This window comes from Manis javanica, chromosome 1, assembly GCF_040802235.1.
Source record: "Manis javanica isolate MJ-LG chromosome 1, MJ_LKY, whole genome shotgun sequence".
Lineage (NCBI taxonomy): Eukaryota > Metazoa > Chordata > Mammalia > Pholidota > Manidae > Manis > Manis javanica.
Genome location: NC_133156.1, coordinates 215,938,529 through 215,963,176, shown reverse-complemented (window position 1 = coordinate 215,963,176; position 24,648 = coordinate 215,938,529). Strand labels below are relative to the sequence as shown.

At 39.2% G+C, this 24,648-nt stretch overlaps 1 protein-coding gene and 1 long non-coding RNA gene across 2 annotated transcripts in view; one reads left to right on the top strand and one right to left on the bottom strand.

The window, feature by feature from the left end:
- Positions 1-12,673: 12,673 nt before the first annotated feature.
- On the bottom strand, positions 12,674-13,217 carry LOC108404505 (small ribosomal subunit protein uS17-like). Its single transcript, XM_017672120.3, has one exon. The coding sequence runs from the start codon at positions 13,215-13,217 to the stop codon at positions 12,741-12,743; it is 477 nt and encodes a 158-aa protein (XP_017527609.2). The 3' UTR covers positions 12,674-12,740.
- Positions 13,218-20,670: 7,453 nt separating this feature from the next.
- Positions 20,671-24,648, top strand: part of LOC140850198 (uncharacterized) — a 164,050-nt gene continuing 160,072 nt past the window's right edge. The window contains exon 1 of the long non-coding RNA XR_012132915.1: positions 20,671-20,782. This is a non-coding gene — a long non-coding RNA (uncharacterized lncRNA). The remainder of the gene's footprint in view (positions 20,783-24,648) is intronic.

Below are 24,648 nucleotides of genomic sequence, written 5' to 3'. Positions count from 1 at the left end.
TCGTGATAGAAGAGACACAATGCCTGAAAATGAATTTCTCATTTTGGAGAAATACATCAAATGAATGTATTTGATGTTGTGTAGCTCAATCATTTCTTTAAAAAAAAACTGGTAACAATTATTTTAATCCTTACACATGCACACACAGAATTTCAGTATCATATGAAAGATATGTTCCCTTTTATGTTGAAATGGTTCAAATCTAGGAAGCCAATCTAGTCCTTTTGTACCTTCTAGAATATATTAAAGGAATTGGAATTGTGCTTCCTAAAAGGAAAGTCAAAGTAATCCAATGCCACTCTTAGGAAAACATCAACAATATCCAACCTTGGCCCTGTCCATTTGGGTCTTGTGATTCTATGATAAAAGATATTGTTCAACCAGTAGTATCATATTTGTCCATGGATTTATGTTTTATGAGTATATCATCTGAAGATAAAGGATCCCAGATCAAGATTTCTAGCCTCAACAGTTTCCTAAGTTCTAGAAAATCATTTCTAGATGCCAACTGATAAAAAAAAATTATGGTGGGCATAATTTCAGCATGGGCCCATGACCTTTACCTGGGAGTGCCCCAGTGGCTATGCTACGTTACATGGCAAAAGGTTTACTAGTCAGTTGGCCTTGTGAGAGGGGGATTATCTGGGTGGGACTAATCAAATTACAGGAGCCCTTTAAGGTTAGAGAGTTTTCTTTAGCTGGTAGCAGAAGAGAAATCAGAGAGATATGAAGCTTGAGCAGGATTTGACGTTCTGTTATTGGATTGAAGACTGAAGACACAGGGGGCCCAGGAGCAGAGACCTCCAGTGAGGTGGAAAGTGGGTTCTTACCCAGAGCCTCCAAAGATAAGAAAAAGCCCAGTCTGGTGAATGCCTTGATTTTTTTCAGCAGAGAACCCAGTTAAGGCTGCCTGGATTCTGACCTACAGAAAGGTTGTCCCCCTTTGTCCCATGTTGGGGCCTGGCCATGGGCATGTGGAGGGCTGGCCCAGGCACCTGAGGGGACAAGGCAGTAACCATCTGTGTCCTGGGCTGGGGACATCACAGTGCACACAGGGGACTCAGCCGAGTCCTCTTGCTCACTGCTGATCCAGGTCCTGAGAGGCAGGGAGGTTATAATCCTTTGAGGGTTCCCTCTCTGCCACTGGTTGGGACAAGGGGCCTTGGGAAGAAGATATTGACTGTTTTTATAAATTGTTTGGTAAACAGGATTTCTTTAACTTCCTTTACAACTGAGATGTAAATCCATCTATTGCCTACAGTATCAATCACGAGAAGAAAAGGGTCCGCCAACAGTCATGTATCCATTGCATCACTATTGTTTGCTGATAATTCACTTTTGGCACTTTGTCGTCATGACCTTTGAGTTTAGGTGCTCAGTGGTTCTGCTGTGGATGGTACTCTTGTGTTTGAGTGTGTTTCAACTTGGCGAGCCCTGGCCTGGCTGTCACCTCAGTGCTATTCTTGTGCTCAGTTATGTGGTCAAGGAAGCAAACAAAAGGGTTGGGCAGGAGTGGTGGAGGGAGCTTGAGTTTGGGTTGAGAAGCAAGAAATCATATATACCGAAGAGTAGGTAGTATCTGATGCTGTGAAATTAGTAGTATAGATTGCTGGAAAAACAACTTACCTTGTGGACCAGGCACTTGAATGCAGCTTCCATTTCCATCATTAACATTCTTTGTTGGCTTTTCCAGAGCCAGTTTCTCAGAGTCTTAGTGTCTCCGTCTGTGAAATGCTTGTTCTCAATAGGTCAATGGGTGTGGGAATTGGAAAAGCTTATGTACTTGCTTTCTTTTTCTTTCTCTTTTCATTTAATGTGACATTTTTGTCCTGATTCCTTCACACCCAAGTTTTGAACTCTGGCCCAGAAAGAGGGTATAAAGTCTTCAGAACTCAACTGCACTAGGCTTATTTGAGATTGTGTCCTGCTTTAGACTTTGATGGAAGGTTGTTTCTTTAAACTCTTTGTTGTCCTGTTTGAAATTAATATACTGCAACACCTTCTGTAGTTTTAATTTGAATCACTGATGATTTTAAAGATAATATAGTAGCCTTCATCTCTTTGGTCATGTGCTAAGATTAAGCATTTTCTCAAGCCTTAGCAGGCAGTCTAAGTAAGGACATTGCAGAGGAGATGATAAACAGACCTGAGAAGCTGCAAACATCTATGACACCTCTGAAGGTGAAATTCAGCAAGCTCCTGCTGTTACAGTTTCTAAAAGTGAATACAGGATTTGGCATTGCTGAGACCTACCTCTACCCAAAGAACTTAAAGATTTGAGGGGAAGGGAAAGTCAGGGAGTTGGAACAGATGCCAAGCCAGCTGGAAACAGACCCTGAAAATATATAATTGTACCCAATTTAGTTACCAAATGTGGGGGTGCTTATATGCACCATATTTTTAAAGAAGTAATAGACTTTTTATTGCTACTAAGCCTGAAATAAACAACCAATTTGATCATTTTGTCTGGATTAATTGGTAATGAATCAATTAGCAACCATTAAATTCAGCCAATCACCTCATTACCAACTGGTTTATAAAGCTACTCCTCCAGTAAAAGAGGTCGTTTCTATACTGGGCCTCGGAAACTCAGTATAAAAAGGGTTTTCCAAACACATATTTGTCTTACAGCTACACATGCTTGTGTCCCCAAATGTCTGGGACCTTGTTTAAATTGTTTACTATTGAAAAAATGGATTGAATAAGTAAGGCTAGATTTTACAGAAAGGACCACTCCTGGGACGAGAGAGTTATAGATGTCTAGCTGGAAGGAAATGCCATGTTCCTACAATTCTTGATGTTGCAATGGCATAAGCAGGTTTAAATCTCTTGTGTGTCCTCTTTTCTTTCAAAAAATAATGCATCAAGCCTCATTTTTTACTTCTGTACATTTGAAGAATGGTCCCTCTAACAACTCCATCTTCTACCTAATGCAGCACCACAAACTTCCTGGAGACCCCTACCAGAGATGTATGTAGGTTTGGAAATTTGCTTGGAAAATTCCTTTGCACCTCAGGAATGAGACAGGAGGCCTAGCGCCTGGGCTCAGCAACTTACACTTCCTTTCCACTATCTCTAAGGCGTATTTAGTTAGTAGCCTGCCCTAGGGAGGCTGTCTTTTCTTCTTGTTAAATTTACTAAATGCCAAAACATTTAGTAGAGAAACAAAAGCTTAGGTACTTTTGGTTATATTGCAAACACAATATATTAATGTTAAAAGCTTAATGTTGAAAGCTTCTAAATGAATTCAAACCAACTTTAAAAAAATATCTGCAGAATTTGGATAGGATAGCTAGTGCTGCAGGAACAAATCAGTCTTGGTATCTCCATGGTTTAGCATATGAACATTTATTTCTTGTTCATGGGAAACCTGCTCGGGCTCAGTGGTTCTCTCACAAACCTCCCTTCGAGGTGGCGACTCTGCACTCCTAATGGCCTCCATCTTGGCGCGGCCTCACCATTCAACACAAGACTCTGGTTTCTGCAGCTAGGGAAGGGAATTTGAGGGTAGTTCACGGACTTCCCACTGTTTCCACTTTAAAATAGGTGTTGTCATGTCCAAGCATAGTTTACAGGCCAGATGTCACTTAGCTTCACCTAACTGCAAGATCCCAGTGAAGCAAGAGATGTTTCAAGTTGTAGATTCTAGGCAAAATCCGGTGTTAGTGAGCTCTGTTAATGTCAACCCCATCTACAGTGTGCTTTCCACTTTGCTACATGGCAAGGATAACAGAGATGAATGGGATAGAGTGTTTTACATTTAAGAAACTCGTACTCCATTGGATTAAAATTATGCTTACAGAACGTAAGGACAGTATTTGTATTAACAAAGCAAGACATAAAATTGACTATATGGAATGGTTTCAATTAAAGAAAACATAATTGGGATCAGTCATTCAAAAACATGAAAATCACATTTTATATATATTAATAGTAACCTTTAAAATCCAAAGCTTAGCAAAATTAGACATCTATTGGGACTGATTTAATTACATATTGGCTACTTGTAAAACTTTGGCTTCAAAGAGGGGTTGGAAAAGTGAAATAAGACCAAGCAAAAGTAAACAAAAAGCCTTATTTATTAGTATTGAATTGCTTCTGATTCTAAGGAGGAGGCAAGTCAGTATACAGAAGAACTTCCCAGGATTTGAGAGAACAAAACTGAAAAGTTTTCCTAGTGGAGGCTAGGCCGATAGGGATCCTCAAGAAGAAACAAGGTCTCCTCAGCAGTAGGGGACTTTCACTAACTGGGGGAAGCCAGTCTCATTTCATTTTGCCAGATGAATCGGTTATGAAAAGGAAGGACCTCTGTCAGCTTCCCCTCCATCTCTGCAAAATACGTGTTGTCCTGAATTCCAAGTCCCTCAGGGACTGTTTCTTCTTACCCTTTTTAGAGTTGTTTTTTTCCTGAATGTAAGAGTTAAGCTTGTTCATCAAAGAAAATTTAGGAAGTATAGGAAAGGTTTTAAAAAAGGAAACAATCACTCTTAATGCCACTTGTTCTGGGACAACTTCCATTAACACTTTGGTGTATTTTTGACTTTTTATATGTATTTGATTTTTGTGTCATTGAAACCATACTTTATAGGCATTTTTTTTGTCTTGCTTTGTTAATATATACACTGCATCCTAGTTAAATTTCATAAGCATGTATTTTTAAAAAGTGGATGGTGGTCTATTTTACAAAAATTACAATTGTTAAGTTCCTAACATTAGTCACATAGATTGCTTTCAAATTTAAGCTATTATAAATAGTCTGGTGATGAACAACAGCGATTAGTAGGTAAGGTCTTGACCTTGCAACCCTGGGCTAGACTTCAATCCCTTTTCTTGATGGACGTGTTTCACAGAACATCCTCCAAAAGATAAAACCTAATACCACATGTGTCTGAAGGGACAGTGAGGAAATGGGAAAATAAAATCACCTCCCACATGTTACCAGGCTTCTTAAAGGAGCCTTTTTCAAATTTTGAAAAACATGTCAAGGATGGATGCACAGCACAGGTTAAGAAAGCTATGGAAAGCAAGTGTGTCAGCTTTGCCCGTAATGTGGTTACACAGCAAACAACCAAAAAGTTCTAGCTGCATTTGTTTAGTGATTTGTAAAGTCAGCATTTCTTTAGTTCATCCGTCTGCAGGTTGGCTAGGCTCATGTGGTGTAGGCAGGGCTTTCCTAGATGGCTCTGATTCAGGTCCCCGGAGCTGAGAGGATCCCCCGCAGGTTGCGCGTGGGCTGAGGTAGCTCCGCTCAGAGTGCCACTCATCCTCCTTGGAACAGTAAGCTAATCAAGACGTGATGTGCTCGTGGGCGCGGCAGAGCAAGTCCTGTCTCTCAAGCGCTTGTTCAGACTTTTCCACGTCTTGCCCGCTTGCCATTCCATTAGCCGAATTTCACGTGGCTAAGCCTGAAAGCAGGAGGAGGGAAAGTACTTTCGGGCCTTGGAGGGATTGGGGAGGCGTGAATCTTCCGCCACATGGCAGAGGGAGAGCAGCCCTATCTCTTCTTAAGGAACCCCTATGTCTTCTTAAAGAACCCCTGACTTCTAGGACTCTCTTGAGGTCCCTTTGTTTCTTTCTTTTCCATACATTTACCTAACTATGTGCACGATGCCTCTGTGGACAGCCCAGACATCCTGTGAGCAAGCCAATTGAAATGTGGGGCCTAGACTTGAACATGAAATTCCCTAAACTAACAACATTTTCACAGATACATGCCTGTGTCCATCCCTTTTCTTTAGGAACTGCCCTTCATAGAAGCATCTGTTTCAGCTGCTCACCACATGTCAGTCCACACGGACCTTACTTGCCCTCTGGGGCAGCACTTCTCTATCCTAGCTGTGTATTTGAGTTAGGGGGATTCTAAAACCACTTGGTGTCCGAGCTCACCAGGCTATTTAATTCATAATCCATGGGCGCTGAGGCCCCAGCATAGATAGGATTTAGGTGCCCAGTGATACCACTATGTATTCAGTGTGGAGAACTGCCGCTTTGGCACAACTATTTTCCCTCTTTTTGATCTAGTTTCTGTTTTCGTAGGCCCAAAGTTTTATCCACGGACATATCTAATTCCACTCTGATCTGTCCTAGAATACTAAAATCCTGTACAACCAGCTGACATTTTCATCAGAATTTCTCAGGGGAACCAGCTTAAAAAACCTATAAATTTTTCCACATAAAGAAATTGATTAGTGGTGTTGAACCTCAGCCAGTATAGACTCAATTCGGGCTGCACGTTAGAATTACTTAGGGAGCTTAAAAACAAACAAACAAAACAAAACACCTTTCCCAGCACCACCCCTGGGAGATTCTAGTTCAGCTGCTATGGGGTGGGATCACAGACAGTGGTATTGTTTTTGAAGCTGTCAGGTAATTATAATACATAGGCCATTTTGAGCACCACTCAACCTTGATAGGGCAAGAAAAGCAGTGGCCAGGTAAACATACCTCTAAACCACAAAAGATGATTTACTGTATCTTCCCTGGTCCTGAGGATTCTATGAACAATTAAAAGTATTTCTTCGGGTATAGCAGAATGGGAAATGGGACACAAGTAATGAGAGTGATAATGAATCATTTGTCTGGCTGTGACAAAGGGTGTGCATGTGGGAGGGATGGGCAGTGAGATTTGTAAGAAGTCAAAGTGGCCACAAGGGTCATGTAGTAGAGTCTCTAACCTAAGGCCAAGGGCTAGAAATGTGATTTACTAGACAGTTGGAGCTCTTCTAAGTCCCTGAGCAGTACAATTCTCAGACATCAAGTGCTTCTTAAATTGTTTTTTTCTTTCAAATCACCTTATTTAATCCTACTTGGAGGTCAGTGTGAGTGCGCCATTCCATTGTTGCTTATGTGTGTGGAGTTTATCTGGTATATTAAACAATGTGTTCTTGGGGTATACTTACTAGGCAGCTATCTATTTATTCCCTTGATCCTATAAGAATATTTCTTGGAGTTACTTCTTTCCTTGCCTTGGGATGAGAATCTAAGTGGGCCAAGACTATTCCGGTAGGTTTTATATAATTGACACTATCAAAAGCTGGTTTTGCTCTTTGGACCTGGCAGGTATTTAAAACCGATCCTTCCTCTTATGGGATAGTCCGGTGCTCTTTGGAAGAAAGCATCCCCTCTTACTCTCAAATTACTGGGGATCTCTTACCTGTATCTCCCTTTATAATAGTAAAGTTTTCTTTATTCTGACTGGTAACTGAGTCCTTCCACAGCCTCTAGAAATCAGGTATTGCCTATGGTTTCTCTCTGCTCAGGCCTGTTTTCCACTTGTACAGGACTTATCATTTCAGACACTCTCTCTCTTGCCTTGCACACATCTGGTCCATCAAATGTTTATGCATCTTTTGTGCCAAAAAACTGGAAGTTCAGGCTGAACATAAGTCAGGCTGAACCTTACTCATCCATTCCTTTGCCTTGTCCTTAGTGGCTAGTCAACTTGTCTTTGGACCATTACGTTTGTAGGAGGGAGTCAAGCACCGGGCCCAAAGGTGTTGTACCTGTTGGCACAAGCACTCTAAGTATTCCATTGAAGCCCCTCTCACCAGTGTGAGGTGGGGACTGGCATTTCCTTACTCTGACTTGGGGTTGAGGTAGGATTCACCTCACTTTAATGAGTCTCTCAAAGATGCCTCCCCAGAGCTGCTAAGGAAAAATGTGTTAATCAACATTAACTAAGTAAGTCAGATGCTAAGTCACTCACTATTCTACTTGAAGTTACCCAGGTGAGAAGTGGCTAGACTGCAAACACACCCGTCTTCGTGAAGATCAATTTAGAACATATATTTAAAACTACCGATTGTTTTCTCTGTCCTTGGCATACTAATGCATCTTCACACTTATGGCTCATTACTCCCTTTGGTAGTCTGATGGGCCTCTCATTTCACTTGTGTTTCAGCTGTTCTGGTAAATACTGCCTGCCTGCCCTCCAGAGTACCCCAAAGCAAATTTCAGGTATGTCACATAGCCTATATTTAAAATCATGTTGCTCAAAACATACTCTCTATATTTCATAAAAGTCTGTCAAGCTGTTGTTGCTTGATGTGATAACAGAGATATGTAGGCACATATACAAGTATTTTTATTTCTTTAGTTAACATAAATGCAATTATAAATAAATAAATATTAGGCAGTAAATGCAGCCAACTAAGGAAAAGAGCATTTTGATTGTACTGTTGGAATAGATGGGGATTTGAGTGGCATTGTTTTTCATCCCTGCTGGAGGCTGGGGGATAGTAAATTTTCTCAAATACCATTTAAGTCTCTGTGCTCCTTGCTATTTGTCTTGCCAGGAATATCACAGGTCCTGATGGATTTTTATGTGCAGTCATGCTTGGCTGATGGTTCCACCTCTTTGATCGTCCCTCTAGGAATTCCATTACAGGGCTGTCCTTTGGAAATCTACTGTTAGCTTGTGCCTGCTGCACAGCCATGTGCCCTACAGCTTTAGTCTGCTCAATAGTTCGCCTTTTCTGTTGCTCTGCTAAGGACTTCTGTATAGAGCCGAGTTAGAATAAAGGATTGAGTTTTGACCTTCCCAAATTGCTAAATATAGTTGCATCCTTTTTATACACTTTATTATCCTAGAAGCAGTGCTGGACACACCTATGAGTTCTTCAGCTTCTTCAGAAATTGTAGATTCATCATCATCATTTTTTGCTGTAGTAGCCACCATTTATCTGAAAATTTTCTTGCAGTTTATTAAAGTGAGTTCTTTCTGCCTTTTGCCAGAGAATTTAGGTCTTCCTGAACACAAATGATTGGGAATTTTATTTTAATTTTTAATACTTACTGAATCACGAGCAGATCTGGGAGCTCACCAAGTTTGTTCTGTGTAAGCTGTTGGATAGATCAGATGTGATTTCTAAAATTGAGATCCCTTAGTAGGAATTCTGGACAGTTGTATTAAATTTAGTAAGAGGAAAATAATCAGAGGGGGTTAATGTCAACATTTGCCTTTGCAAACATCTTTTATCACTGTCCTATTCTTTGGACTCTCTTTGGAGGGAAGCTCCTGCTCTTGGTGGCACATGCTTACTCTGCATAAAGAGGTTTTCATCAGGGAATGGGGGATGTCCTCTCTTTACTGAAGTCCTGGGATCTTGAAATTTTCCACCAATAAATAGCTTGTCAGTTTTGTACTTAATGCAGAGAAATGTTGCTGAACTCTCATTGTACTTCTTAAATTTCTGAAAATTGTGTTTTTAAAGGAAAGGGGTATAAGCTCTAGGGCTGTGGGATTACTATATCATAAATGAGCTATTTCCTTAATATTTGTATCTTCAAAAGTCCTATAATGTGGACATTCAAATCTATGTATATTAAAGATTTGTCTAAATAAATTAAAGAATCTTTTCTTCCAGCCAATTTTTGAGTAAATTAAATAATTATTCTTAGTCTAGGTAGAAATCAAGTGTCATCTGGTTCCTTCAGTTCTCATTTTACTCTTCCCTGGGTGATTAGAATCCCTGTGTCTTCTTTCAGTGTGTATGTTGTGTGATGTTTCCTTTATCTCCTCCAACCTATACTTGCTGGAGCCTCTGTGACATCTATGTATTTCCCCCATGTCAGCCTTCTTTAGAGGTGACCTAACTTTGCTGCATATACAACTGCTGTGTCTGACAAATGTGGAATTCTGCAATACAGAGCAATGCCCTCATGGTCACCACTTACTTATTTTTTAATACAAACTCCCTTCTCTCTCTCTCTCTCTCTCTCTCTCTCTCTCTCTCTTTCTTCTCCTGATCTGCCAGCATACCTTGAGCCATACTTAAAGGCTCCAGATCTCTTTCAACAATTTTATCTTCGCTCCTATTTCCTTTAGAAATACATTGTTCATTTCTTTAAGATGTGTATAATTCTTTCATGTATGATATTGAAATCACAGCAGATATATCTATATGTGCTTTCTAAATGAATTAACTGTTGAAGCTTGTAAATTGATCTATGCATGTGCATGTATATGCACATGGCGGACTGCGGTCAGAATATTATTGTCACCAAAACTACTTACAATTAAGGATTCCACAGATGGTGTGTCAGATCTCTTCTCCCTTTCCTGAGCATCCTGGCTGTGGTTCTCCAGCCCCCATTATTTTTGTGTTCATAATTCTAGCTTCCAGGATCTCTTAGAAGAGACAAAGATGATGCCAATAGACTATCCAGTACATGCCCACAGGACCGTCTTTTCTTCTCTGCTGCTCTGCTTCTTTCCATATTATTTATCCTTCCTATTTATGGACTAGGCTTACCCTTTAATATTCCTCCATGTTAAAAACAATGGTAATCCATTAATACCTGTAAGGTAGGTATGGAGAAAATTTACTTGGTATCATTCTGCACTTGAAAACTAAGGACAGGGATGGATTCAATTTCTCTAGATAAGAACCAGGATCTGAACTCACTGCTATTGATTCATGGCTCTTCCTTTATCTCTGGCAGTAGCACTTCAGAGACAACACAGCACAGGTTTCCTGACAGAAGCAGAATACTTACATCAGAGCTGTGAACTGATGTCAGCAACTAACCAATAATGAAATACTGACCAGAAATTCACCTCATTGCTGAAGATATGTGGAATTTCCATTATGCTGCTTGGATTTGAAGGGACAAAGTCTTTCTTACTTTAGATTTGAATCCAATCCATTTAGTTGGAATTATGTCCTAGCTGTAGCTTATCCTAAGGAAATACATACATTAGTAACTGTGTATCTCTGAATGCTGGTTAATTCTAGTAACTTCCGGTTCAGAGCCTCTAGTTCTAGATTTCATAGAATTTGTTTGGAGTTAAATAATAGTTGAGGCTTCCTACTGTTAAGGCATAGTTTTCTTGCTTTCATACACTCAACCAACACATACTAAGGACCTGATATGTGTCAGATACTGTTCTAGGTACTGCAAAAATGACTCACAGAATGAAAGTGTTTGCAGTTTAGCAATTCAGCCATCATAGCAAAGTGGATCTAGAAGTAAAAGGTAAAGTAAGTATACATGAAGACATGAACACAGTATATTTCCACAGACATTTAACAATTGTTTCTTTCCATTGGTTGCCTAAATGAATCACAGGACGTTTGGGTTTTTGGAACCTATTCTAATCCCTTCTATGTAGAGTAGAGAAATCTGAATCTGGGCAGATTAAATGATATGCTCAAGATAACAGAACAAATTATTATTAGCATCTGGGTCCAACCCAAGATTGATGAGTGTTAGGCTGGTATTTGTTCCGAAAGATTGTTAAGAAAAATATGTACATTTATTTATTTATTTTATTAAGGTATCATTGATATACAATCTTATTAAGGTTTCACAAGAAAAACAATGTGGTTACTACATTCACACTTATTATTGAGTCTCCCCCCATACCCCATTATATTCACTGTCCATCAATGTAGTAAGATGCCACAGAGTTTCTACTTGTCTTCTCTGTGCTATACTATCTTCCCCATGACACCCCACACACCATGTGCACTAATCATGATAACCCTCAATCCCCTTCTCCCTCCCTCCCCACCTGCCCTCCCATACCCCTCCCCTTTGGTAATCACTAGTCCCTTCTTGGAGTCTGTGAGTCTGCTGCTATTTTCTTCCTATAGTTGTGCATCATTGTTATACTCCACAAATGAGGGAAATCATTTGGTATTTGTCTTTCTCTGCCTGACTTATTTCACTGAGCATAATATCCTCCAGCTCCATCCATGTTGTTACAAATGGTAGGATTTGTTTCTTTCTTATGGCTCAATATATTTCATTGTGTATATGTACCACATCTTCTTTATCCATTCATCTACTGATGGACACTTAAGTTGCTTCTATATCTTGGCTATTGTAAATAGTGCTGCGATAAACATAGGGGTGCAGATGTCTTTTTGAATCTAAAAACTTGTTTTCTTTGGGTAAATTCCTAGGAGTGGGATTCTCAGGTCAAATGGTATTTCTATTTTGAGTTTTTTGAGTAACCATCATATTGTTTTCCACAATGGTTGAACTAATTTACATTCCCAGCAGCAGTGTAGGAGGGTTCCCCTTTCTCCACATCCTTGCCAACACTTGTTGTTGTTTGTCTTTGGGATGGAGGCCATCCTCACTGGTGTGAGGTGATATCTCATTGTGGTTTTAATTTGCATTTCTCTGATAATTAGCAATGTGGAACATCTTTTCATGAGCCTGTTGGCCATCTGAATTTATTCTTTGGAGAACTGTTCATATCCTCCACCCATTTTTTAACAGGGTTATTTGCTTTTTGGGTGTTGAGGTGTGTGAGTTCTATGTATATTTTGGATGTTAAACCCTTGTCAGATATGTCATTTACAGATATATTCTCCCATACTGTAGGATACCTTTTTGTTCTGCTGATGGTGTCCTTTGCTATAGAGAAGCTTTTTAGCTTGATGTAATCCCATGTGTTCATTTTTGCTTTTGTTTCCCTTGCTCGAGGAGATGCAGTTAAGGAAAAAGTTGCTCATGTTTATACTCGAGATTTTTGCCTACGTTTTCTTCTAAGAGTTTTATGGTTTCATGACTTACATTCAGGTCTTTGATCCATTTTGAGTTTACTTTTGTGTATGAAGTTAGACAATAATCCAGTTTCATTCTTTTGCATGTAGCTGTCCCATTTTTTCCAACACCAGTTGTTGAAGAGGCTGTCATTTCCCTTTTGTAAAGCCATGGCTCTTTTTTTTTTTCAACCTTGGGAAAATAACTTAATTTTGTTTGGGGCAGTGGGCAGGTGTCCAGTCTCAGAACTTCTGGAATTGCTTCTTGGTGCCAGCGGCCTTGGTGACCTTGAGCACGTTGAAGCGCACAGTCTTGCTCAGGGGCCAGCACTCGCCCACCATGACAATGTCGCCAATCTGGATGTCCCTGAAGCAGGGGGACAGGTGCACAGACATGTTCTTGTGGCGCTTCTCAAAGCAGTTGTATTTTCGGATGTAGTGGAGGTAGTCCCAGTGGATGACAATGGTCCTCTGCATTTTCATTTTGGTCAGTACGCCAGACAAGATCCACCCTCGGATGGACACATTACCAGTAAAGGGACATTTCTTGTCAATGTAAGTGCCCTCAACGGCCTCCTTGGGTGTTTTGAAACCCAGACCTATGTTCTTGTAATATCGAGGGAGTTTCTCTTTGCCAGTTTCTCCAAGCAGAACCCTCTTCTTATTTTGAAAGATGGTTGGCTGTTTCTTGTAGGCGCGCTCAGTCTGAATGTCCACCATCTTCCCGGCCACCTGAAAAAAAGCCATAGCTCATTTACTGTATATTAATTGGCTGCATATGTTTGGGTTTATATGTAGGCTATCTAGTCTATTCCATTGGTCTATGGGTCTGTTATTATGCCAGTACCAAATTGTCTTGATTACTGTAGCTTTGTAGTAGAGTTTGAAGTTGGGGAGCGAGATCCCCCCAGCTTTACTCTTCCTTCTCAGGATTGCTTTGGCTATTTGGGGTCTTTTGTGGTTCCATTTGAATTTTAGAATATTTGTTCTAGTTTTTAGAAGAATGCTGTTGGTATTTTGATAGGGACTGCATTGAATCTATAGACTGCTTTAGCAGGATGGCCGTTTTGGCAATATTCATTCTTCCTATCCATGAGCATGGGTCATGTTTCCATTTATTGGTATCTTCTTTAATTTCTCTCATGAGTGTCTTGTAGTTTTCAGTGTATAGGTCTTTTATTTCCTTGGTTAGGTTTATTCCTAGATATTTTATTCTTTTTGATGCAATTGTGAATGGAATTATTTTCCTGATTTCTCTTTCTGCTAGTTCACTGTTAGGAATGACACAGATTTCTTTGTATCAGTTTTGCATCCTGCAACTTTGCTGTATTCAGATATTAGATCTTGTAGTTTTGGAGTGGTTTCTTTAAGGTTTTTTATGTACAGTATCATGTCATCTGTAAACAGTGAGAATTTAACATCTTCCTTGCCAATCTTGATGCCTTTTGTTTCTTTGTGTTGTCTGATTGCCATGGTTAGGACCTCCAGTACTATGTTGAATAAAAATGTTGAGAGTGGGCATCCTTGCTTGTTCCTGAGCTTAAAGAAAAAGTTTTCAGCTTCTTGCTGTTAAGTATAATGTTGGCTGTGGGTTTGTCATATATGGCCTTTATTATATTGAGGTACTTACCCTCTTTCACATTTTGTTGATAGTTTTTATCATGAATGGATGCTGAATTTTGTCAAATGCTTTTTCAGCATCTACAGAGATGATCATGTGGTTTTTGTCCTTTTTGTTGATATGGTGGATGATGTTGATGGATTTTTGAATGTTATACCATCCTTTTATCCCTGGAATAAATCCTACTTGATCATGATGGATGATTTTTTGATGTATTTTTGAATTTGGTTTGCTATATTTTGTTGAGTATTTTTATGTCTATGTTCATCAGGGATATTGGTCTGTAATTTTCTTTTTTTTGTGGGGTCTTTGCCTGGTTTTGGTATTAGAGTGATGCTGGCCCCATAGAATGAGTTTGGGAGTATTCCCTCCTCTTCTACTTTTTGGAAAACTTTATGGAGGGATGGGTATTAGGTCTTCACTAAATGTTTGATAAAATTCAGTGTTGAAGCCATCTGGCCCAAGGGTTTTGTTCTTTTGTAGTTTTTTGATAACCAGTTCAATTTCGTTACTAGTAATTGGTATGTTCACATTTTCTATTTCTTCCTGGGTCACCCATGGAAGGTTGTATTTTTCTAGAAAGTTGTCCATTTCTTCTGGTTATCCAGTTTGTTACTGTATACTTTTTTGTAGTATTCTCTCATAATTCTTTGTATTTCTGTGGTGTCTGTAGTGATTTTTCCTTTCTCATTTCTGATCCTGTTTATGTGTGTGGACTCTCTCTTTTTCTTGATAAGTCTGGCTAGGGGTTTATGTATTTTGTTTATTTTCTCAAAGAACCAGCTCTTGCTTTCAGTGATTCTTTCAATTGTTTTATTCTTCTCGATTTCATTTATTTCTGCTCTAATCTTTATTATGTCCCTCCTTCTACTGACTTTGGGCCTCATCTGTTTTTCTTTATCTAGTTTCGTTAATTGTGAGTTTAGACTGTTCATATGGGATTGTTCTTTCCTGAGGTATATTTCCTGCAATATACTTCCCTCATACATGGCCTTTGCTATGTCCCACAGATTTTGTGGTGTTGAATTGCTGTTGTCATTTGTCTCGATATATTGCATTATATCTGTTTTTATTTGGTCATTGATCCATTGATTATTTAGGAGCATGTTGTTAAGCCTCCATGTGTTTGTGGGCTTTTCCATTTTCTTTGCCTAATTTATCTCTACTTTCATACCTTTGTGGTCTGAGAGCTGATTGGTACACTTTCAATCTTTTTGAATTTACCAATACTCTTTTTATGGCCTAGTGTATGATCTATTCTTGAAAATGTTCCATGTGCACTTGAGAAGAATGTGTGTCCTCCTGCTTTTGGGTTAAGTATTCTGTAGATGTCTGTATGTTCCATCTGTTCTAGTGTGTTGTTCAGTACCTTTGTGTCCTTACTTATTTTCTGTCTGGTTGAATCTGTCCTTTGGAGTGAGTTGTGTGTTGAAGTCTCCTAAAATGAATGCATTGCATTCTATTTCCCCCTTTAATTCTGTTAGTATTTGTTTCATATATGTAGGTGCTCCTGTGTTGGGTGCATAGATATTTATAATGCTAATATCCTCTTGTTGGACTGACCCCTTTATCATTATGTACCATCCTTCTTTGTCTCTTGTTACTTTCTTTGTTTTGAAGTCTATATTTACTTATACAAGTACTTCAGTGTCTGCATTTTCCTCCCTATTGTTTGCATGAAATATTTTTTTCTATCCCTTCACTTTTATTCTGTGTATGTTTTTGGGTTTGAAGTTAGTCTCTTGTAGGCAGCATATATATGGGTCTTTTTGTAATCCATTCTGTGACTCTATGTCTTTTGATTGGTATATTCAGAACATTTACATTTAGGGTGATTATTGATAGGCATGTACTTATTGCCATTGCAGGCTTCAGATTTGTGGCCACCAAAGGTTCAAGGGTAATTCCCTTAGTATCTAATAGTCTAATTTAACTCACTTAGTATGCTATTTTAAACACAATCTATAGGTTTCTTTTTCCCTCCTTTTACTTCCTCTTCCATTTTTTTATATTAGGTATTATATTCTGTATTCTTTGTCTATCGCTTGACTGACTTTTGGGATAATTGCTTTGATTTCACCTCTGCTTAGTATTTATTGTTCTACTTACATTACTGTGGTTTTATTTCCTCTGGTGACAGCTATTTAGCCTTAGGAACACTTCCATCTATAGCAGTCCCTCCAAAATGTACTGTAGAGGTGGTTTGTGGGAGGTCTCTTAGCTTTTGTTTTCTGAAAATTGTTTAATCCCTCCTTCAAATTTAAATGATAATCTTACCAGGTAGACTATTTTTGGTTCGAGGTCCTTTTGTTTCATTGCATTAAATACATCAAGCCACTCCCTTTTGGCCTGTAAGGTTTCTGTTGAGAAGTCTGATGATAGCCTGATGGGTTTTCCTTTGTATGTGATATTTTTTATCTCTCTAGCTGCTTTTAAAAGTCTGTCCTTATCCTTGATCTTTTCCATTTTAATTATTATATGTCTTGGTGTTGTCTTCCTTGGGTCCCTTGTTTTTTGAGATCTATGCACCTCCATGGCCTGAGAGACTATCTTCTTCCCCAGATTTGGGATGTTTTCAACTGTTACATGCTCAAAGACACTTTCTATCCCTTTTTTTTTCTCTCTTCTTCTTCTGGTACACCTATAATGTAAATATTGTTCCATTTGGATTGGTTCCACAGTTCTCTCAATATTCTTTCATTCATAGAGATAATTTTTTCTCTGTGTGCCTCATCTTCTTTGTATTTCTCTTCTCTTATTTTGATTCTATATAGTGCTCTTCTACTACATCTAATCTGCTTTTAAATTCCTCCATTGTATTTTTCATTCCAAATACTGAATTTCTTAATGATTCAGTCTCCATTGTAAATTTGTCCCTGAGTTCTTGAATATTTTTCTGTACCTCCATGAGCATGTTTATGATTTTTATTTTGAAATCTCTTTCAGGAAGATTGATAAGGTCAGTTTCCTTTGCCCTTTTCTGGAGTTTGTGGGTTTTGGTTTGAACCAGGTTCCTTTGACATTTCATATTTGTATGTGGCACTCTGTATTGCCCAGAAGATCTACTCTCTGGAGCTTCTCAGCCTCTGGAGCCATGCCTGGGGTCGTGGGGAAGTGGTGCTGGGGCCCTGTTCCCTGAGGTCTGCTTTTTTCTCCATGTGTATGCAGTCTGGCACAGCCTTCTTTCCTGTTGCTTCTGTGTCAGCTCCAGGTCTCCCAGCTGCAGCATTGCGCAAAACGCCAAAACCCAGTCAGCTTGCTTCCACCCATTGTATGTACATTTTAGAAAGGAAATCCCTTAGGCTTTATGGGTCATTGATGACCCTGAGTCTTGCCTTAATGGGAAGAAGAAAAAATAAATCCTTATTTGTCAGGGTTCTAGCTTTCAGTATGGTTAATTAGCTTCATTGTTTGCTGTTTAATTTTTTTTTTGTATCATTAATCTATAATTACATGAGGAACATTATGTTTACTAGACCCTCCCCTTCACCAAGTCCCCCCCACAAACCCCATTACAGTCACTGTCCATCAGCATAGTAAGATGCTGTAGAATCACTACTTGTCTTCTCTGTGTTGCACAGCCCTCCCTATGCCTCCCCCCACATTATAAATGCTAATCTTAATGGCCCCTTTCTTTTTTCCCCCCACTTATCCCTCCCTTCCCACTCATCCTCCCAAGTCCCTTTCCCTTTGGTAACTGTTAGTCCATTCTTGGGTTCTGTGATTCTGCTGCTGTTTTGTTCCTTCAGTTTTTCTTTGCTCTTATACTCCACATATGAGTGAAATCATTTGGTACTTGTCTTTCTCCACCTGGATTATTTCACTGAGAATAATACCCTCTAGCTCCATCCATGTTGCTGGTTTGCTGTTTAAATTTAACCAAATAAATAATTACTTTTTTATATAGAAAAGAATGGTGGTGATGGCATTTTGTAGGTTTGTTCCATCTAAGAGGAAGCTGATTACTTTTGTGACCCTTAGGCTGCTCTTATCATTACTGAGTAGATGGGGCATAAACATCAGAGAGACCTAGGGCTGGATGGAATATTAGTGGCCATCATTTAACCCTTTCATTTATAGTTGGGATAACAGAAGCTAAACAAACAAAATGACTTGCTCAGCAATGCACAATAGCTAGAGGCAGAGCATGGTGTGCTCCATTCTATCTCATATTCTGGCACAATTTTGTAGGCTACCAGAGCCTTGTTTCATAGGTGATATTTCCAGAGTTTATGCTTCTCTTAAAACAAACTCTCTGTCAGCACTAGATGACTCTGGGTCTGTTTGTATCAAGTTCTGAGTGTCTGGAATCTCTTCTTCCAGTATGCTGAGGCATGTGGTCTCTCTGCATATATGTCTGGAAGGTTATGCAGATATTTAACCAGAAGAAGCATGTAAATTCTCTTGATAATAAACCCCTTAAGTAATCACACCTTAAAAAATAAATTCTAACTTGAGTAATGGCCATGCTTTTCACTGTCTGCAATGGATATCCATTAGTAATCTGGGACACAAGGTTGATGGCCCATTGCCAGCAAGTACAGGACTTTTAGTGATTATTCAAAAGGTTTCATAAAATTCACTCAGCAGTCAGTTCAACCCAGGGAGAAAGGAGGTCTTTGTGAAGCCCTTTGTATAGCTAATGAGAGTTCAGAGATGGGCCACTGCTGGTACGAAGGGGATGACTACAGGAGAATGTGGTGCCCATACCCTCACCCAGTCACCTTTGCATCTTTCCTTCCAGGCCAGCATTTGCCGTGTCCTCATTATGGATAAACCAATATTCAATTTCACTGAAAAAAACTGCATCCTGTTGGTCTATATGAGGTAAAAAAAAATCCCTGTTCCCAGTCAGGGAAACAAAGCTCAACCTTAGTGAATTTTTTGGTATTTTGAATTGCTTTTACATATTCACATACATGATAGCTATGTTATATTACATGTACTTGTGTATTGACCTTCATCCTTTTTCTTAACACTGTCTTGTACTTGTTGTACAAAGATTTAGGTCCTACCCTTTGACTGCTCCTTCTGTCCTACCCAGAGAGAATTCATCACCCATATCCCCCCCTTTGACATCTTGATTCTCAGCATGAGGAAAACCTCGGAGTCACTAATGATGTACTTAGAAAATCGTCTCTTGTTTCTTACATGTTGTCTGATTAAAGCAGAGTTGCTCAGAGGAGAGGATGATCTGTGGTTCTGCTACCACCATGGCCTTGTAGTTGTGTAGATTGCTAACTTTGCATACTGCATTGGATCCTTGTAGAACTCTATGAGTTAAGTGACAGATTTTCAGTCATGTTTTTCAGGTGAGGAAATTGAATCTCAAAAGATAAAGTGACAGCAAAAGTCACCGAGTCACTTGGTGATGAAACCAAGCCTAGAGAAGCACTGATTTTTGGTATAGAACTTTTTCCTAAAGCAAGTCTCCATGTTTTTATCTGTAGAGTTAAAGTTTGTTTCCATATAAGCAGCCACAGAATCCTGAACCTATGAGCCAAGTTGATGCATGATATATGCCTCATGTATGACATGTAACTTTCTGCCAGTACAGCTGATGATGGGTGCCATTGATAAGGTAAATGATTGAAGCCCAGGAAGTCTCTAAGCCATGTGGGTGTTTTCTATTCATGGTTTGAGGTTGTGGATGAAATCAATGGAAGGCAATGAACATTTATTGCCTCTTAGTTACAAATGTTAGGACAGCAATCTTGTTAGGCACTTAGACATTTTGTGCATTTTTGAAATGAGGGATGTGAGGTTCTGAGAAAGAATCAAGATCATGTAGTTAGAAAGTAGCACATTCAGGTGAATGCATTACAGTAAGCCATAATCTTGTTGCTTGAATAAAATTCAAGTTTTCCATCAGAGCAAATATATTTGTTCTCTCACTAAAAAGAGTTGGATGTTCTCCACTGTAGCAGTTGAGGTAGTCAGTTAACAAGACATGGTATGGCATGAAGAGAGACCTCAGGATTGGGATTTAAATTCAATAAATCATACTGTATTATTATCATCATCAAACTCAATAAACTTCAGTGTTTCTGGTCTTTATCCTTCTTCTAAGGAAAATAATACATTTCATTTCATTTAAACAGGTGCTCTCTTTAACCATATATTCATTGATATCATGCTCATATATTTGCATGTTCTAGTACCCAAGGGAGTCCTGGAAATTTCAAGTTTAATATACAGTGTATTTTGGAATAAGGACTACCTAATATTTATGCCTCCAGACATTCTCTGCAGAGTTCCAAGTTGGGGGAAAAAAAAAAGAAATAAAAACTTTTTCAAAGCTTCTCAATACTTCTATGAAGTAAAAGCATGTTGACAAATACTGTGGCTGAATGCCAAAACTAAAACGTCTGCTAACAAATTTCATTGAAGTTTTATTGGGGAAAAAAGCAATTCCATTAAAACTACAACTGAATCAATTCCAGGTTGATGCTAAAGATGGTGCTTAGAAGAGATGGTTCTGATCATTTGATTTTTTTTTAAATGAAAATGTGTGCATAATGAAATTTCCTCACATCCATCCTCTTCTCTTGGCAGTAAACTATCTCCACGGATATACTTGTCAACTTAACAACTGGCAGAGTTTTTCTTTCATCTAAAGAGATAACACTTGCAATTACTGTTGAGATCTGGAAGGATGTCCTTGGTGAGTGGTTAGCCAAACAAGGTCCTAAGGGTAGAGGGTTTTCTAGACATACTGTGGAGCACTTTCACCAAGTGTTGTTTTATTCAGTCCTCTAGTGAATATGTATTGAGTTCCTGGGTGCAGTGATTTAAAGGTGGGGATTAATCCAGTGTCATTTTGCAATTATTAACCTTTATTTGGTTGGAGAGTTAATAATCACTTTCTGATTTTTTTTCTTGCCACCTAAGACTGTGCTTAAGAGAGCCACCTGTTTGGAGTCATGTTAAGGGGTAGTTGAAACGAGGATGACTGAAATTCATAATTGTTTCTGGGAACCAGTGGAGTTCACAGACTCCAAACATTAAATAAGTGCCCAAGCGCTTTGAAGAGAATATTGTCAGTTACTTTGTTTTGAAAAAGTCCTGTGTCAAGAGGTTATCATTCTAAAAAAATGTTTGTAAACAAACTATAAGGCACTACACAGAAGAATGAAACCCTCCAGAAATCAGCTGGCTCTGACATTTGTTCTAAGATAGTCTCATCTTCTCTATGTAACCTAAGGACCTGTTCCTACAGATTAAGTGTATTTTGTTATCTATCAATCACACTATTCTACTTAACTTCCTAAGTGGAATCAATAGCCTTGGGCACTAATTGGAGGGATTTTTAGATAGTGAGTTACAGGAATCTTTTTTTATGTACAGTGTGTAGCCATTTTCTCCAACACCATTTCTCAAGTGAGCCACATTTGATATTTCTAATGGCCCCAAAATGCTTGAGCCTATGGGAATGCATCATTACAGTCCTCGGATATTGAAGGAGTAGCTTTAGGGATAAATTCTAGCTGTAACACAGAGGCTGAAGCATCTTTTGAACAGGGTCAGTAGACAAGAAACTTGTGCCTATGTGTATGTTGGGCTCAGGCATGAAAAATTACTAGATTTATGGTCTGCTTGTAGATTTAAAAATTCATTTTACATGCCACAGGAAAGGCTTCTTGAGAAACTAGACAGATGGATCACTGAGCTGGCCTAGAGCCATTGCCATGATCTACATGGTGGTGCCGCTAGGGAACTGCGTCTATTCAACATGTCTGTCACAACGTGCCTCAGCATGCTCTAGGATCTATAATTGAATTTACTAATGGGGAATAAAAACTAGAGGGAGATTATGCTTTTAAATGGTATAAACGTTTTCCACAGTTTTTTCACCAGAACTTTTGAATCTGCCACAGAATGTTCTGGAGCAGCAAAGACCTCCCCATTGCCTCTAATTCCATCTCATCCCAAAATTTGTCCATTGATAAAAGTGTACAGTGGCTAGAGCAGGGCTTCTCAGACTTCAACATGCCTGACACGATGTATACAGATGCCCTGGGGTTCTTGATAAAATGTAGCTTGTGACTCAGCAGATCTGTGGTAAGGCCTGAAATTCTGTTTTGAATAAGCACCTGTGTCATGCTGATGGTGCTGGTTGACGGAGCACCCTTTGAGTAGCATAGCTTCAAATTTGCTTTCAAGTAATAAAAAGGAATTAACATTTGTGAATCACAACTTGAATCCAAGGGATCCAGGCAATTTACAGATACTGTTTCATTCAGTTTTCTCAGGAATCTGAAAAATGCATATTATGTCCATTTTACAGATGAGAAAACTGAAGCTTGGATATTTTAAATTGGCCCAACTCACCTAGTTAGAATAGCAAAGCTAGGATTGGATCCTGGTTTCTCTGACCCCAAACAGCTTCATCTTCTGTCAGACCCTGCTGCCTCCCGGGGCTGATGTCCCTCAGAGCATGCTGACCTGCAGGGTTTTCTAGTTTGTCAGAGAATATCTCAAGGGGTAATACAACTCGTGCACTGACCCTCCTGTCCACCCAAGAGCCAGTACAAAATAGCAATCTGATTTTTTTTAAAAGCCATAAATAGGAACAAAGAGAACAGAGTAGGATGCCTTTGGAATACAGGAAAGCAGACAGGCAGGTGATAACTGTACTAATCAGCCAGAGGGGGCAGGGTCAAGGAGGCAGTGGGCGGAGCTGGGAGTCTGCTGAGAGCGCCTTCAGTGGTTTTTCAACCCTCTGCCTGAAGCGCCCTCTGGAGAGTTTACACCATTCACCAGAGGAGTGAGTGCTGGAATTTGGGAGTAGCTTAGGGCCTAAAAAGTAGGGAAGAGGTTAGCAGTACTTTGTAGGACAGTAGTGAAGCCTGAGAGGGAAATGATGAAAAGGAAAGGAGGAATAATACCACTGTCATTACCACCCAGTACTTACTGTGAGTGTTCTAAAAAATAGAGGCAAAGGAGGTCCCCTGCCTCCAAGAGAAATTAACATAGTGTCTGCTGGAGCTGAATAAAAATGATATTTTCTATTTATGAGAAATCTGGGGAGGGATTTTCTTGAAAAGGTGGGACTCTCACTGGGCTGGGGAAAATGCTGATGTTCCGTGAAAGAGAAAGAGCGAGTAAAGGGAAACATCCTTAGTAAAACCCTGAAGGCACAAAAGCTTGTGATAAAGAGAAGGAGAATCAAGGGTGAATGTTCAGATGGGGCGAGCAAGGTCACAGGAGCTAGGGATCCGAATGGAAAGAAAGTAACTGTCCGGAGGAGCAGACACCTGGGGGCCACGAGTTATCAAAGATACAGGCTTGGCATGGGGACCCCATTCTCTGTTAATCTGAGTGGATTGTTCTGGAGAGGGAAAGACTGTAGTTTCAAATTCTTGACCCATTTTGAGAGCAAATTCTGCTGCAAGTCACAGTGACAAAACTCTTGTTCTTTAGTTTACTGGAGAACCACGTGTGTGTTGCTGAATCAGTGGCACTGGTCTCCATCTCCACGTAAGAGGCTTCTTTCGGGAGGTTTGGTGAGGGAGATGTGTGAACCCTGGGGCTACAGGACATCCAAAGGGCTGGTTATTCTGACTACAAGACAACCATCATTTTAGTTGTTCTTTTCATTTTTAAGCCCCATAAAAAGAGTCATTAAAATGATTTATTTTCAAATTTTCCTCAGTGTCTTTGCACAATGTTCATTACATGTTAATGCTCAATAAATATTTCCCACTTATTTCTGAAGACTTTCCTGCAGACAATACTTAACTCTTTTTGGAGAGAATAAGAAGCTTTAAATAACAAACAAGCAAAAACTACTTCAAAGTAACTCAGCTAAACAGTATGGCAAAAAAAAAAATAGCTTAAAGTTTGGATTTTGAATATACTAGAATTTCCCTTTCCTGCTTCTAGCTGTGGGACAGAGGACAGAACAGGATCCTAAAGTTCCTGTGGTCTAGATATCAATAGTCCGAGTGATCTCGGCTATGTCATTACCTCTCTGTGTCTCAGTATCCTAAAATATAAAAGGAAAAGGCTATATACTAAGCCATCTCTCTGATTCCACTAGCTCAAACACTCTGTGATCCTCAAGACGTAATCTCTGCTTTATGGATCTGCATTCATGTCAAGGGAAATGTCACTGAAAGTTTTTCATCATCATAGCAAAGCTGTTAAAGTAGTAGATTGAACAATACATTTGTATATCACAATGCAGCCAGTTATCTCTCATTTATACAAGTTTTGTTGAAGAAATGATAGTCAAAAGCCTCTCCATATTCAAGTGTAAAAAAAAATCTATAGAATTATATTGAACTAGTTAGCAACCTGTGTCTGAGGATTTAACAGTTATATTTCTTTTCTGTGTTCAGAGAAGACTTTTCCAGATGAACATAAGAGATAGAGTACTTGGTCTGACTACCCTTCCTAAACTGTGGGCTAAATTTATTAATCAGCTCATGACTTAACCCCTTTATTTGTTTTATTAAATATGGGTTTTATTTTCTCAGAAGCCAAAATATATTTTGTCATCTTGTAAATGAATTTCAAGCAGGGAGA

What these genes read in the sequence shown, in the direction of transcription:
- LOC108404505 (XM_017672120.3), bottom strand. Translation starts at nt 13,217, where the DNA reads ATGGTGGACATTCAGACTGAGCGCGCCTACAAGAAACAGCCAACCATC.